We start from the raw sequence: 11,514 nt of genomic DNA, 5'->3' as shown, positions 1-11,514 counted from the left end.
TGTGTTGTGCCTTGGCATGATAGATATGGATTTGGTTAGATCTAAACAAATCAGATATGTGTTAGATCTAATTGAATGGATCAAATCAGATATGGGTTAGATCTAATCTGATAAGTCAAATTAGATAGGGGTCAGATCTAGTGGGTCAAACCTGAAGCGGATCAAGTACGGTCGGGTCGGGCCGAGTTGGATCGGGTCGGGTCAGGCCGAGTTGGATCGGGTCGGGTCAGGCTGAGTCGGATTTGGTCGGGTCGGGCCGAGTTAGATCGGGTCGGGTCGTGCCGAGTTGGGTCGGGTCAGACCGATTGGGTCGAATCGACCCCGATATGGCAGCAGTTGCAGAGGCGACGAGGGTCGCTGTGGTGGCTGAAGGAAGCCGAGCGAGGGCTGACGGCTGTGCGAGGGAGTAAGCAACGGTGACTGCGTGACCAGATCTGGCCAAGGTGTCAGCCGATTGTGCCGGCAGTGATGGCTGGGAGGAGCTGGTGATCAGTGACTAGGCGTGAGGAAGCCAAGCGATGGCTTGCGGCCGATGGCGATGCAACGCTGGGGTGGTTGCCGAGCCGGCGATGGTGGCCGTCGGAGGTGGTGGCAAGGCTCGCGGTCGGTTGCTGATTGGCCGATTTGTGAGTTGCAGAGAAAAGGAAGAGGAAGAAGAAGATGGTGATCGGCGGCTAGGGCATGAGGAAGTCACGCGGTGGCTTGCGGTTGCTGGTTACGCAGGTGCTGCGATGGCTATGGTGGAGACGGCCGATGGAGGCGGTGCACGGTGGCTGTTGCCCTAATTGTGCGTTGCAGAAGAGGAAAGAAGAAGGAAGAAGGAAGAAGAAGGAAGAAGGAAGAAGAAGGGAATTCGGGAGAAGAATGAGAAGGAAGGAGAAAAAAAATATATATATATATATAATAATATATATGTAAAAAAATATATATATAAATATATATAATATATATATACCAGAAAATCCTTAAAAATATATATATATATGGAAAAAAATTCCTAGAAAATAGGAAATGGAGATTTACTAATATTTCGGAGATTTTGGAAAAAAAAAAAAAAAGGGTTCGGGCACGTGTTTTGAGACAGTGCACAAAAATCGAGATAGTGCACCAGAATTGAGGTGATGCACGAGAATCGAGAATTTGCATGCGTTTCAAGGTCAAGGCACACATACCAAGGAAGTGCTTTGAGGCTCAGTCAAAGGTGCTTCGGGGCTTAAGATGAAGTGACTTGTGCAAATTTTGAAGTTAACACGCAAATCAAGATGATGCGCTTATTTCAATGTAAGGCCCGAATATCGAGGTAGCCCAATAAGTTTGAGAATATGGAGATTGTAGCCTAAACAAAGATGATTGAGGCTAGGTTGATAATTAGGTAAGGGAAGTAATCCCAGTTGGCAAGTGACGTCGGATAGTAAGAAAAGTCTCATTATCTTTGTTGAACATGAAATAATTCCTAGTTAGGAGAGTGGTGTGGTGAATATCTCGTTAAGCTCGAGGTATGGACTAGGGTAATGCCATGATAGGTGTATGCTAATTTGGAGTTTTGGGGAAACTCAATCCTCACTATATCAGGCCGTTTGAGATTTTGGAGGAAATGGATCCTTGGTTTACAAGTTAACGTTACTTCCTCAGTTGTTGGGGGTGCACAATGTTTTTCATGTATCTATATTGAGGAAATATGTGTCAAACCCCCAACACGTGATAGATTATCGAGCTTTAGAGGTTAGACAGGATGCTTCATATGAAGAAATGCCTGTTAGCATTTTGGAGCGAAAAGAAAAAGTGTTGCGAAATCGGTCAATTTCGTTTGTTAAAGTCTAGTGGCAACGTCATTCTTCAGATGAGGCTACTTAAGAGCTCGAGAATGAGATGATACGTCTCTTTTCCCGGCTATTTGACTGACTAGGTATGAATTTGGGGGACCAAATTCCCTTAAGGGGGGGAGAAACTGTAACGACCCGTTAGTGGGTCTAGGTGTTATGGGTATTTTAGTTTGCACATTAGAGTTGTTGCCTTTATTAATTAATTGTTAAAAATATTATATGAGTTGGTAATGGGGGTAAATTAATGAAAATAATATTTGGTGTGAAAAAGTCTCAAAGTTGTGGGCTAAATGGGTTTGGGCCTTATTTGAATTAGACCATTGATAAATAATTAAATCTTAAGTGTAAATGAATTGGGTTGAACCCAAATCTCAAGAAAAGTCCATTGGGCCTTAATTGGATTGGGCCATATATTTTGACTTGGGCTTGGGCTATATATTTTGACTTGGGCTTGGGCCATGGGCATAGAGAATGGTATCTTAATTAAAAAGAAAAAAAAGATTAAGAAAATGATAAAATGACCAAAATGGGTAAGAGATATGTGAATTGTGTGTGTTAGTATGAAGGGTAAATTAGAGAAAATTAAAAGGGAGATGGATTGAAAGGAGTTGGGAGACAAGTCTCCCACATTTTTTTTCCTCCTTTTCTTTCTTCTTACTTTCTTGTTCCCTTCTTCTTCTCCCTCTCCCGATTGTCTCTTCTTCCTCCATTGTTCTTCTTCATTGAAGCTTTAAGTGGAGACTATGGAATTTTCAATTTCAAGGGGTGTCTTCATGTCTTTGGATTGCAACCATCTAAGGCAAGTTCCCTTCCTTCTTGTTTCAAATTCAAGATCTTCTTCTTCTTCTTCTCCTTATGATTGTGTAAGTTTTTCTTCTCTTGTTTATCTTTTAATGCAAGTTCTTCAACCTTGTTTCCATCTTAGAAGGCTTGTTTCCTTCATTTTTAAGTTGTTGCTCTTAAATTCTTATTCTCGGATTCACTGACCATGTTATGTTCTTTGGTCTATAACTTCTTGTGTTTATATCCAAATTGAGATCCGTTTGTTGGGTTGTAAACTAGACATCTTAAGCTCAATTTTAGACACAAGAATCGAATTTTTTGACTAAGATTTGATCATGTTATAGCCTTGTAAATCCCTGCTAAGATCTGGAAATTTTACTGCTTTCGAGTAAACTGACCTTGTTGTACTCTTTAGGGTATAACTCTCTGTGGTTATATCCGATTCAAGATCCGTTTGTTTCTATATAAACTAGACTTGATAATATTCATTTGGTAAATTTTTTAGAATTTTTGGCTATGTTTTGAGCCTACAGTATCCTTGTAAATTCTTGCCCAGAATCTGGAAATTTTCTGCTCTGTTTTTGAATAATCTGTTCTTGTTTCGGTTTTTGGGGTATAATGCTCTGTGGTTATTTCCGATTTCAAATCCAGTTGATGTTCCAGAAACTAGACTCATTAGGCTTTGATTTGGTATATCGTTTGTGGTATTTGACCAAATATTGAGCCCAGATTGGATTTTTGAAAATATGCTTGAAATCTGGAAATTTCTGAAATATGTTGTTATTCAACTCTTCCTATGTAGTCTATCCTTCCTACGCTTAAAATTATGATTTTTGTATAGTTCTTCCATTGTTTTTTTGAATTATTTTTGATAACCCTCATTGTTGGATAAAAGGGTTTTATTTTCCTTATTTCGATAAATCTTGCAATATTAATTCATTTTCTTGTTGAACATTGCAAAAATCTAAATAGGGTTTTGTGTCACCCTACATTTCTTAAGGAATGACATTTATTCATTAGGGTCTAGTGTCATGCAAGATTTAGTGTTTCTTGCATGTATAAATTTTGATTCCTTGCGATTATTATTGGGGTAAAAATATACCGTAAATATTGGTTTGGGCATTTCTATAAGTATGAGTCAATAAATGTATTAAAATTTACCCTGTGATCATAAGATAGTGCACACTTTAATTTATGTAATTGTGCATGTTAAGCATGATTTGAGATTTTTCTTAATCATTGAGGATTGACATGAAATAGGGATATGCATATGTGATGCATGATTATACCGATTTGCGCACCTATTATTTTGCGCGACGGCTAAGTCCGTGGATGAGAAAGGATATCCTATGAGCGCTTGACGCGGGTGAGGTGGCCATCAACCCAGAAGGCGTGGCTCAAATTGTTATCATTTGTTGATGTATTTTCATGATGCATATATATTCATGAATGGATATATATATATATATATGTAGGCCGTGAGAGCCTTGAGAATTATGCAGAAAAATTTCCTACTATTGGTGCATATGCATGAGCATGGGAACGAGTGCATAATATATGTAATAATCACGGCATGGGAAATTAATGTAAACCGAGAACTTATGAGTCGCGTTATACTAATATCTCATCATAGAATTGTTTATTCTATCTTGATTATCCCTGCCTTTGATTCTATATCTCCATGCTTTATAAATACACTTGCTGAGCCTTGTGGCTCACCTTGTTTACTCTCATGTCATTCCAGGTACAAGTAGAGCAGTGGTTGAGGGCGAGCCCAGTGGGGCTAAAGCCCAGGGTTAGAAGTGTACAGAGACCTTCCAAATTAGATGGTCTATGTTAGCATTTGTGATGAGGGCAAGTGTGAGGAAATTTTATGTTGTAAAATTTGTTAGTGCCCTTGTATCTCATTTTGTTTAGACTATGGTCTAAGATGTTGTAAACCTTTATGTTAGCTTCCGCTGAGTTTATCTAAGGATAGTATTATGGTGTTGTATGTTATTGTTCTATATCACACTTGTGATGACCTCCTTTCGGATATCCTATGCTAGCGGGACCATCCGGTAGTAGGCCACTATAATCACACATGTAGCAATTTAAATCTCTCACAAAATGACACCATCTCACATGCAAGTGAATAAAATACAAGTAACTAACTTACAGCCATTTTAACTTGAAGGAAAGAAAATGAACTTTGCTGTCAGAGATCTTTTACACTTAATACCTTCAATTTTGAACGCACAAAGAATTAGTCAAAACAGATAATTACGTACCTTGCTACATTAAATAGACAATATTAGTAAAGAAATTGCAGATCTACAAAATAAAATTACTTAGTGTTCAAGAGATAAATATCATTATATAAGAGTAAAATAGATTATAAAAAAAATAATACTGCTTGATAAAAATTGGTTAGTCATAAGAGATATGGTATTTAGAAATTGGAAGACCATAAAAAAGCATTTAGAGAATAAAGGAGCAGCTCTAAAACGAAGAGAAAAAGACAAATTATTGTCTCAATCATGCTTTAGTGAAAAACATTGATAATAGAGAGACAAATCACTTTTTGTCTTGTGTTACACAAAAGAAATGCGTTTGGCCTTAAGAAAAATCAAGTGGAAGAACCTTAGAAACGTTAGTAAAGTGATTGAGAATACTAATAAGTAAAGGAGAAAAAATAGCTAAAGTTTTTGGAAAAAAAAAAACATTTAGATAGATACTTGGTTCACCAAACCTCAAGTTTGGTTAACTAAACTCCTTTATTAGAAAAAATAAAAATTATTATGTGACGATTTGACCGACCAAAGAGTGTTTTTAGTCAACTAGTCTAGTTTTGTTAGAGCATTAGGATTATTTGATTGATCATGACTTGTATGTGGTCAATGAGACTAGATGCCTAAAAAGATGCGTTGTAATTTGTCTCATTTTGGTCGACTAAACCCTAGTTGGTTGGCTAGACCCATTGTTTTGGTTGACTAAATTGGTTCTTTTAAAAAATGCCTAAAATCTTTTGGAAAAGTGTCCATGATCATGGACCCAACATTATGTTGTGCTCCAGCTTTTCTTCTTTTTGTGATGTGAGTATTTGTTCTGTCTTTTGTCTTATTCTTGTGTGGTTGGTTTGCTTATTGTTATTTTTTTTTTCCTTTGATTGCTCGGGAGTTGTTTTCGTGTGAATTGTAATCGCTTGATATTTGTTATAATATATTCTTATTTATATTTAAAAAAAACTTGAATTATTTTCAAACATAAATATCTTATCACTTTTGATTGACCAACCTTTTACTGTAATCAACCAAACGAGTCATCATTTCAAGAAACAATATCCTTGACATCTTTGGTTAATCAAACCTGAACATTAGTCAACCCAACACTAGTTAATTTTGAAAAAATATATATTTTAGACACTTTAATTTATTTAAATAGCACATAAAGATTAAAATAATTTTGTACCTTTTGTTATCACCAAATATTATAAATTGTACGGTTGAAGTTAATAATTTTATTTATTATTATTTTACGTACTTAGCCTAAAGAGGATAAAATTGGTGGCCACCTCAGTGATTTTTTGGGTGCTGAGAGGGCCAGGGCTGAATATTCAATGAGGCCCATGATACAGCTACCTCAGGGCACATAGAAATTTCATAGAAACTTCACTACTTAGGGGCTCATAAATAAAAAACACTCCCATTTGTATGGGCTCATTTCCTAGCCTAGCCCAGCTGCCCACCTTCTTCCCGTCTGCAAAGTTTCTCCTTCCTTCTCTTTCACTCGCTACCCTAGCCCTACCTTTCTCTCTCCGTCGCACCTCGCCCTCGCCTCTCACTTCTCGCTATTGCTCCGTCACCGGTCACTTGCTACCTCTCTCTCCTCTTGCTGAGCCATCGCCCTCAACCTTACCCTCACCCTCTCACTCTCGCCCTCGCTCTCTCGCTGCTCGGTTGGCGGCCGCTCGTCCTTACTAGCTCGCCTTGTCCTCGTGGCCAGTGGCTTGCCACTTAATTGCTTGCCCAGCAAGCATCGCCTTTCGCTGCTCTGCTCGATCGCTCGCCCTTGTGAGTTGTGGCCGACCGGTGGCTCACTGTCTCTTGCTCCATTGCTCGCTATCACTGGTGGCTCATTGCCTCTCGATTGACAATTGGCTCATTAGATTCACTCTTTTATATTTGCTTCAACTTTCAACGATTACATTTGGGAGTCCATTTTTTATATTTCGCCTCAAAATTCCAAAAACTCAAGAACGATAGTGGAAAGGGCCTGTTGGTTGACACCTAACCCCTCAACACATTTGTTGTTAGGTGACACTATTAAACAGCGACGCATAGGCGTCAGTGACAACCAATGGTTTATATATTTCAAAACTTAACTAATTCTGAAATATTAATAAAAAAAACTAACTTATATAAAAAAAATTAAAATTTTCCGATCAAAACTTTACAAACAGGGACGGCGATACAGTAATCTACCGAGTGACGTGTCGTTTTATGATTAAATTTACTACAAACGACTAAAAAATGTACTAAAAATCTAATTGAGCTGGCTCCAAACTTTTGGTCCAAAAAAGGACAGGCCGGGCGAGGAGCCGAGTACAAAGGCCTCGAATTTTTCAGAGAGTTGAGCAGCTGAGGTCCATTTGCGAAGCCTCCTCTCTCTTCATACTAATATACTTCTTCTTGTTCAACTCCCATAGAAGAGAGAGATAGAGAAAGGCACAGACGAGGCGTGGGAAATGGAGGGGGAGGCAGTGGTGGAGAACAAGCGAATCATATTCAAAGGGTACATCGACGGAATACCCAAGGAGACGGACATGGAGGTGAAATCTGGCGGCGAGGGGGTCGGGCGGAGTGGTGGTGAAGAACCTCTACCTCTCCTGCGATCCCTACATGCGAGGGCGCATGCGCCAATTCTACGACTCCTACATCCCCCCTTTCCTTCCCGGCTCGGTCGGTAACCCTTCCCCATTCCTCCTACATTAACATTTACATTCTACAGTCGGGAGAAATTCTCTACGTACTGGACTCAATACAATGAAATAAGTTATTTGGGCAAGGATGATGATGGCTGAAGGGCTATTTTGTCATTTCGTTCGTCGGCCAATGATTTCGTATCGCGCGTATCATTATTAAAATTCTGAATATATAATAGAGATAAACCTAGCTAATTCAAACATGATCTGATTTGGAAATGGTTGTTTGTGCTTAATTGTAATTGTAGTTTCAATTTTGGATAACCATTTGAATTTGATTTGTGGCGTGTTTCGACGAAGGTTCTTGAAGGATTTGGTGTCTCGAGAGTTGTGGATTCTGATCATCCAGATTTCAGTGCCGGCGATATCGTCACCGGGATCACAGGCTGGGAAGAATACAGCGTGATCACGAGAACCCAGCAATTGATGAGGAAGATCCTGCGCCAGGATGATATCCCTCTTTCGTACTACGTCGGTCTTCTTGGTACATTTCACCTCTCAATTTATTTATATATGTTTCAAACTCAAATGCATGCTTGCAGTTCCTATTACAGTTTCAGCAACCCCAGCGCTAGCTGCAATGTGTTCTTTAACACCCTGCTGGATACATGCACGAATGCTAGTGAAATGAATGAACTCTGAAGTCCAGATCGTATTTTTTTTTTTTTATTATACAAATGCATATGTGTTCTGATTTTGCTTCTCATTCCGTAAAAGGTTCTTTATCAAACATGTTGTGCCTTGGCTTTGCCTGAGGCAAGCTTCTGCCACGGTACGTACCTCAAGTTGGCCCAATGTTTGGATAGAGGTGTCATAGCCTTGTGACTGCCGATGTCTTGACCTTTAGATATGTTACTAGCAACTAGGATTGGTTATGACTCCTTTCTATGACTAACTGGACTACTTTTGTAGGCTGCAGTCAAGAACTTATTAAAATTCAATCATTTTACCAACTATATATGAACACAGATTTCTCGTTGACAAAATAATGATAGAGAAAATATAATCTATTGATGTTCTTTGTTCAAAACAGATTGTTATCTTGAAGAATGTTGACTTAATGGTTTAAATTGATAGCTTATTCAAATTGAGAAGTAAAAAAAAAATAAAAATTGTGCAGTGCGATCTTCAGCTTGCATGAGGAAGCTGATAAACATAATTAGAGGGGTGTGAGAGTTGTTTTATGATTGCGTGACAATTGTTCTCTAATTTGATTGTCTTCTTTGTTTTTGAGGATGATGAGACAAATTTATGATTTGGTCATTGAAGGCATCTATGGTGATGGCATTTTTTAAGGCATCTATGGTCATTGAAGGCATCTATATATGTTATATATGCAAATAGTTTTTATAATAGTTTAGCGCTTAAAAGGAAAATAGAAAACATATTTAGAATTCAATTTATATTTATGGTATTTTACTACAACCTCAATTAAAAAAACAATCTGAAATTCTCTTTTAACTCACCCAATTCCAATCAAACAGTTTTTGACTAAGCCTTAATCAGGGTAGGGTAGGTCGGAGTGCCCCCCAAAATGCAGCCCACTCTAAAAATGCGAGCCAGCTAAACGAGCCTCATCTGTCATTTCAGACGTGTTAGATGGTTAAAAAGATAATTTGGACGGCGGTTGAAACTTGACATTGAAGAAAGGGTGAAACAAAAAAACGAAATTAAATCATTATAATATAGTTTATATAATAAATTTCATGTAAAAATGTCATGCTGGCATATAAGATATTATTTATCGATTATGTTCTATTGTTCGACTCAAGCAAAATAAAAAGTAGGAGATGAAAGACTTATAGATGCCAAATGGGCCGGGTCGCCCATGGGCCATCTCGGCTCGGTATTGTAGCAGACGGGCCAACTCGATCAGAGTAGAAGAATACGGGTCGTGTCGGGCCAGTGATTTGTGACCCGCAGCTCGACCCAGCCCGGCCCACCAAAATAGCCCGTGTGCCAGCCCACCAAAAAATTAAAAAATATATTTAAAAAATAAACATATTTTAAACTAATTACTTATAAACATATTTTAAAAAATTAAAAATAAATAGCCCACAAGCCGGCCCAAATAACCAGGCCCACGGGTCGGGCTGACTTGACAAGCCCACGGTTTAACCTAACCCGCCTTGGCCCATTTATTAAGGGTCACAGCGCCGTGCTTGGCCCCAATTTCCATTGGCCAGCCTGGCCCGCCTCTCTCGCAGGCCAAATTCGGCCAGGCCCACCAAATGGGTGGGCCAAACTGGAGGCGGGACGGGCCCGCCCATTTGCAATCTCTAGTAAGACTCACACACACCCTTCTTATATTTCACGTAGGGCAACATAAGAGTTGTTCGACCCAGACAACATAACAAAACTCTATTATTTATTTAAAAAACAAGAATGACAACTCTTTATTTATATAATTTATCGTTTTCAATTAACTCAGATTCCATGCCACTATCACATGAAATTATCACTCTTAATAAAATCATAAATATAAATTAATCTTAAACAAAGATGGTGTAAAAAATAACGCATGTACTCGTTTCATTATGCCATGATGATCTATCGCACTATTGTTTTTAGCTTGACGAGATTAGGATATCTAAATTTCAATATTTGAGTATATTATGATATGATAAATTATAAAAGCATTATTATATAATTTTTTATAAGAACCCTATAAAAATAAATGCTTACATGGACAACTGTAAGGGCAAGATGGAGCAAAAAGTCAGAAAGAGTTCAAAAAGTAATTTACCATTAGAATAGTGTTTGTTAAAATAAGATAAAGTTGTATTAAAATAAAATTATAATTTTGTTTAGATTAAAATATAGAATGATCAATACAAGGTAAGAAGTATTTTAAAATTTTTATCAAATTATTTGTTAAATTTTTTAGAATATATTAAAAAACACATATTATTTTTTCTTATCTATAAAGATCAAAATAAATTTATTTAAAAATAAAATAAAGATAAATTTATTTAAAAAAATTAAATAAGAAGTGACGTGATTTTTTCAAGTGTCACTAAATAAAATTAATAAATATAATAAAACTATTTTTTTTCTATTTCATTATATATATATTAACAAACATTATCCCAACGAACAGCATTTATTCATTTAATTTGCCGAGTAACCAAACCCCACTTATCAACTTGACCTAATTTTAGCAACTAATAATAAAAAGGAAGCGACCATGTCGCTGTACCCACTCGAGCAGCAATCAAAGCCAGATAAAGCTATTTGTACAGAATGGGGTGTACAGAAGACTTTACATAATAATGAAATAACCAAATTACCCCTCTGATAAATGACCCAAAACACACACACTCTCTCTCACCTCACATCTCTTCTCATTTGTCTCTCTCTCGCCTCGCCCTCATCCTCGCCACTTGCCGATCGCCGCCACTCGCTGCGCCTCAGTTGGTTTGGGTGGACACCGGTTGCTGGAGGTTGCAACAGTGAGAAGACGAGGCGCAGAGGCATGGCAGCGAGAGAAGGCGAGAGACGGTGTGGTTGCAGTTGCGAGATGAGGCGAGGTAGCGGTCAGGTTGCACGTAATATCCTAGTATTTTGAGAATAATAATTTTTTTTTTTTATTTAAAATATTTTTGACATCCATTAGAGATTATAATTGAGAAAATAAATGGGTTTAGAATTAGTGAGCTAAGTTAAAAAAAAAAAGATTAAGTAAATGGATTTAGAGCTAGTGGACTAAGTTGAAAAAAAAAGGAAAGGCTAAATAAATGGGCTTAGAGTTAATAGGTTAAGAAAGTTGACTTAAAATTAATGAACTAAATAAAAGAATAATCTATTCAAAAGAAGATTTAGTGAAAAATAATTAAGGTGACAAAATAATTAAAGATAGTGGGTGAAATAATTGAGAAATGTAGGAGACAAAGTAGGGTGTGGACAAATAATTAAAAATTATAGGTGAGATTTAGTGAAAAATAA

At 37.5% G+C, this 11,514-nt stretch overlaps 1 protein-coding gene across 3 annotated transcripts in view; it reads left to right on the top strand.

The window, feature by feature from the left end:
* The first annotated feature begins 7,216 nt into the window (after positions 1-7,216).
* Positions 7,217-11,514, top strand: part of LOC127797806 (2-alkenal reductase (NADP(+)-dependent)) — a 39,239-nt gene continuing 34,941 nt past the window's right edge. The window contains exons 1-2 of one of the 3 annotated variants that reach the window (XM_052330961.1): positions 7,217-7,546; positions 7,880-8,053. In XM_052330961.1, coding sequence (XP_052186921.1) covers positions 7,333-7,546; positions 7,880-8,053 — 388 coding nt within the window. In that variant the 5' untranslated portion in view covers positions 7,217-7,332. Of the gene's footprint in view, positions 7,547-7,869; positions 8,054-11,514 lie in introns of all 3 variants that reach the window. The other 2 variants (XM_052330962.1, XM_052330963.1) reach the window with 2 other exon arrangements.

This window comes from Diospyros lotus, chromosome 3, assembly GCF_014633365.1.
Source record: "Diospyros lotus cultivar Yz01 chromosome 3, ASM1463336v1, whole genome shotgun sequence".
NCBI classification, from domain to species: Eukaryota; Viridiplantae; Streptophyta; class Magnoliopsida; order Ericales; family Ebenaceae; genus Diospyros; species Diospyros lotus.
This window is presented reverse-complemented; position numbering and strand designations above follow the sequence as displayed.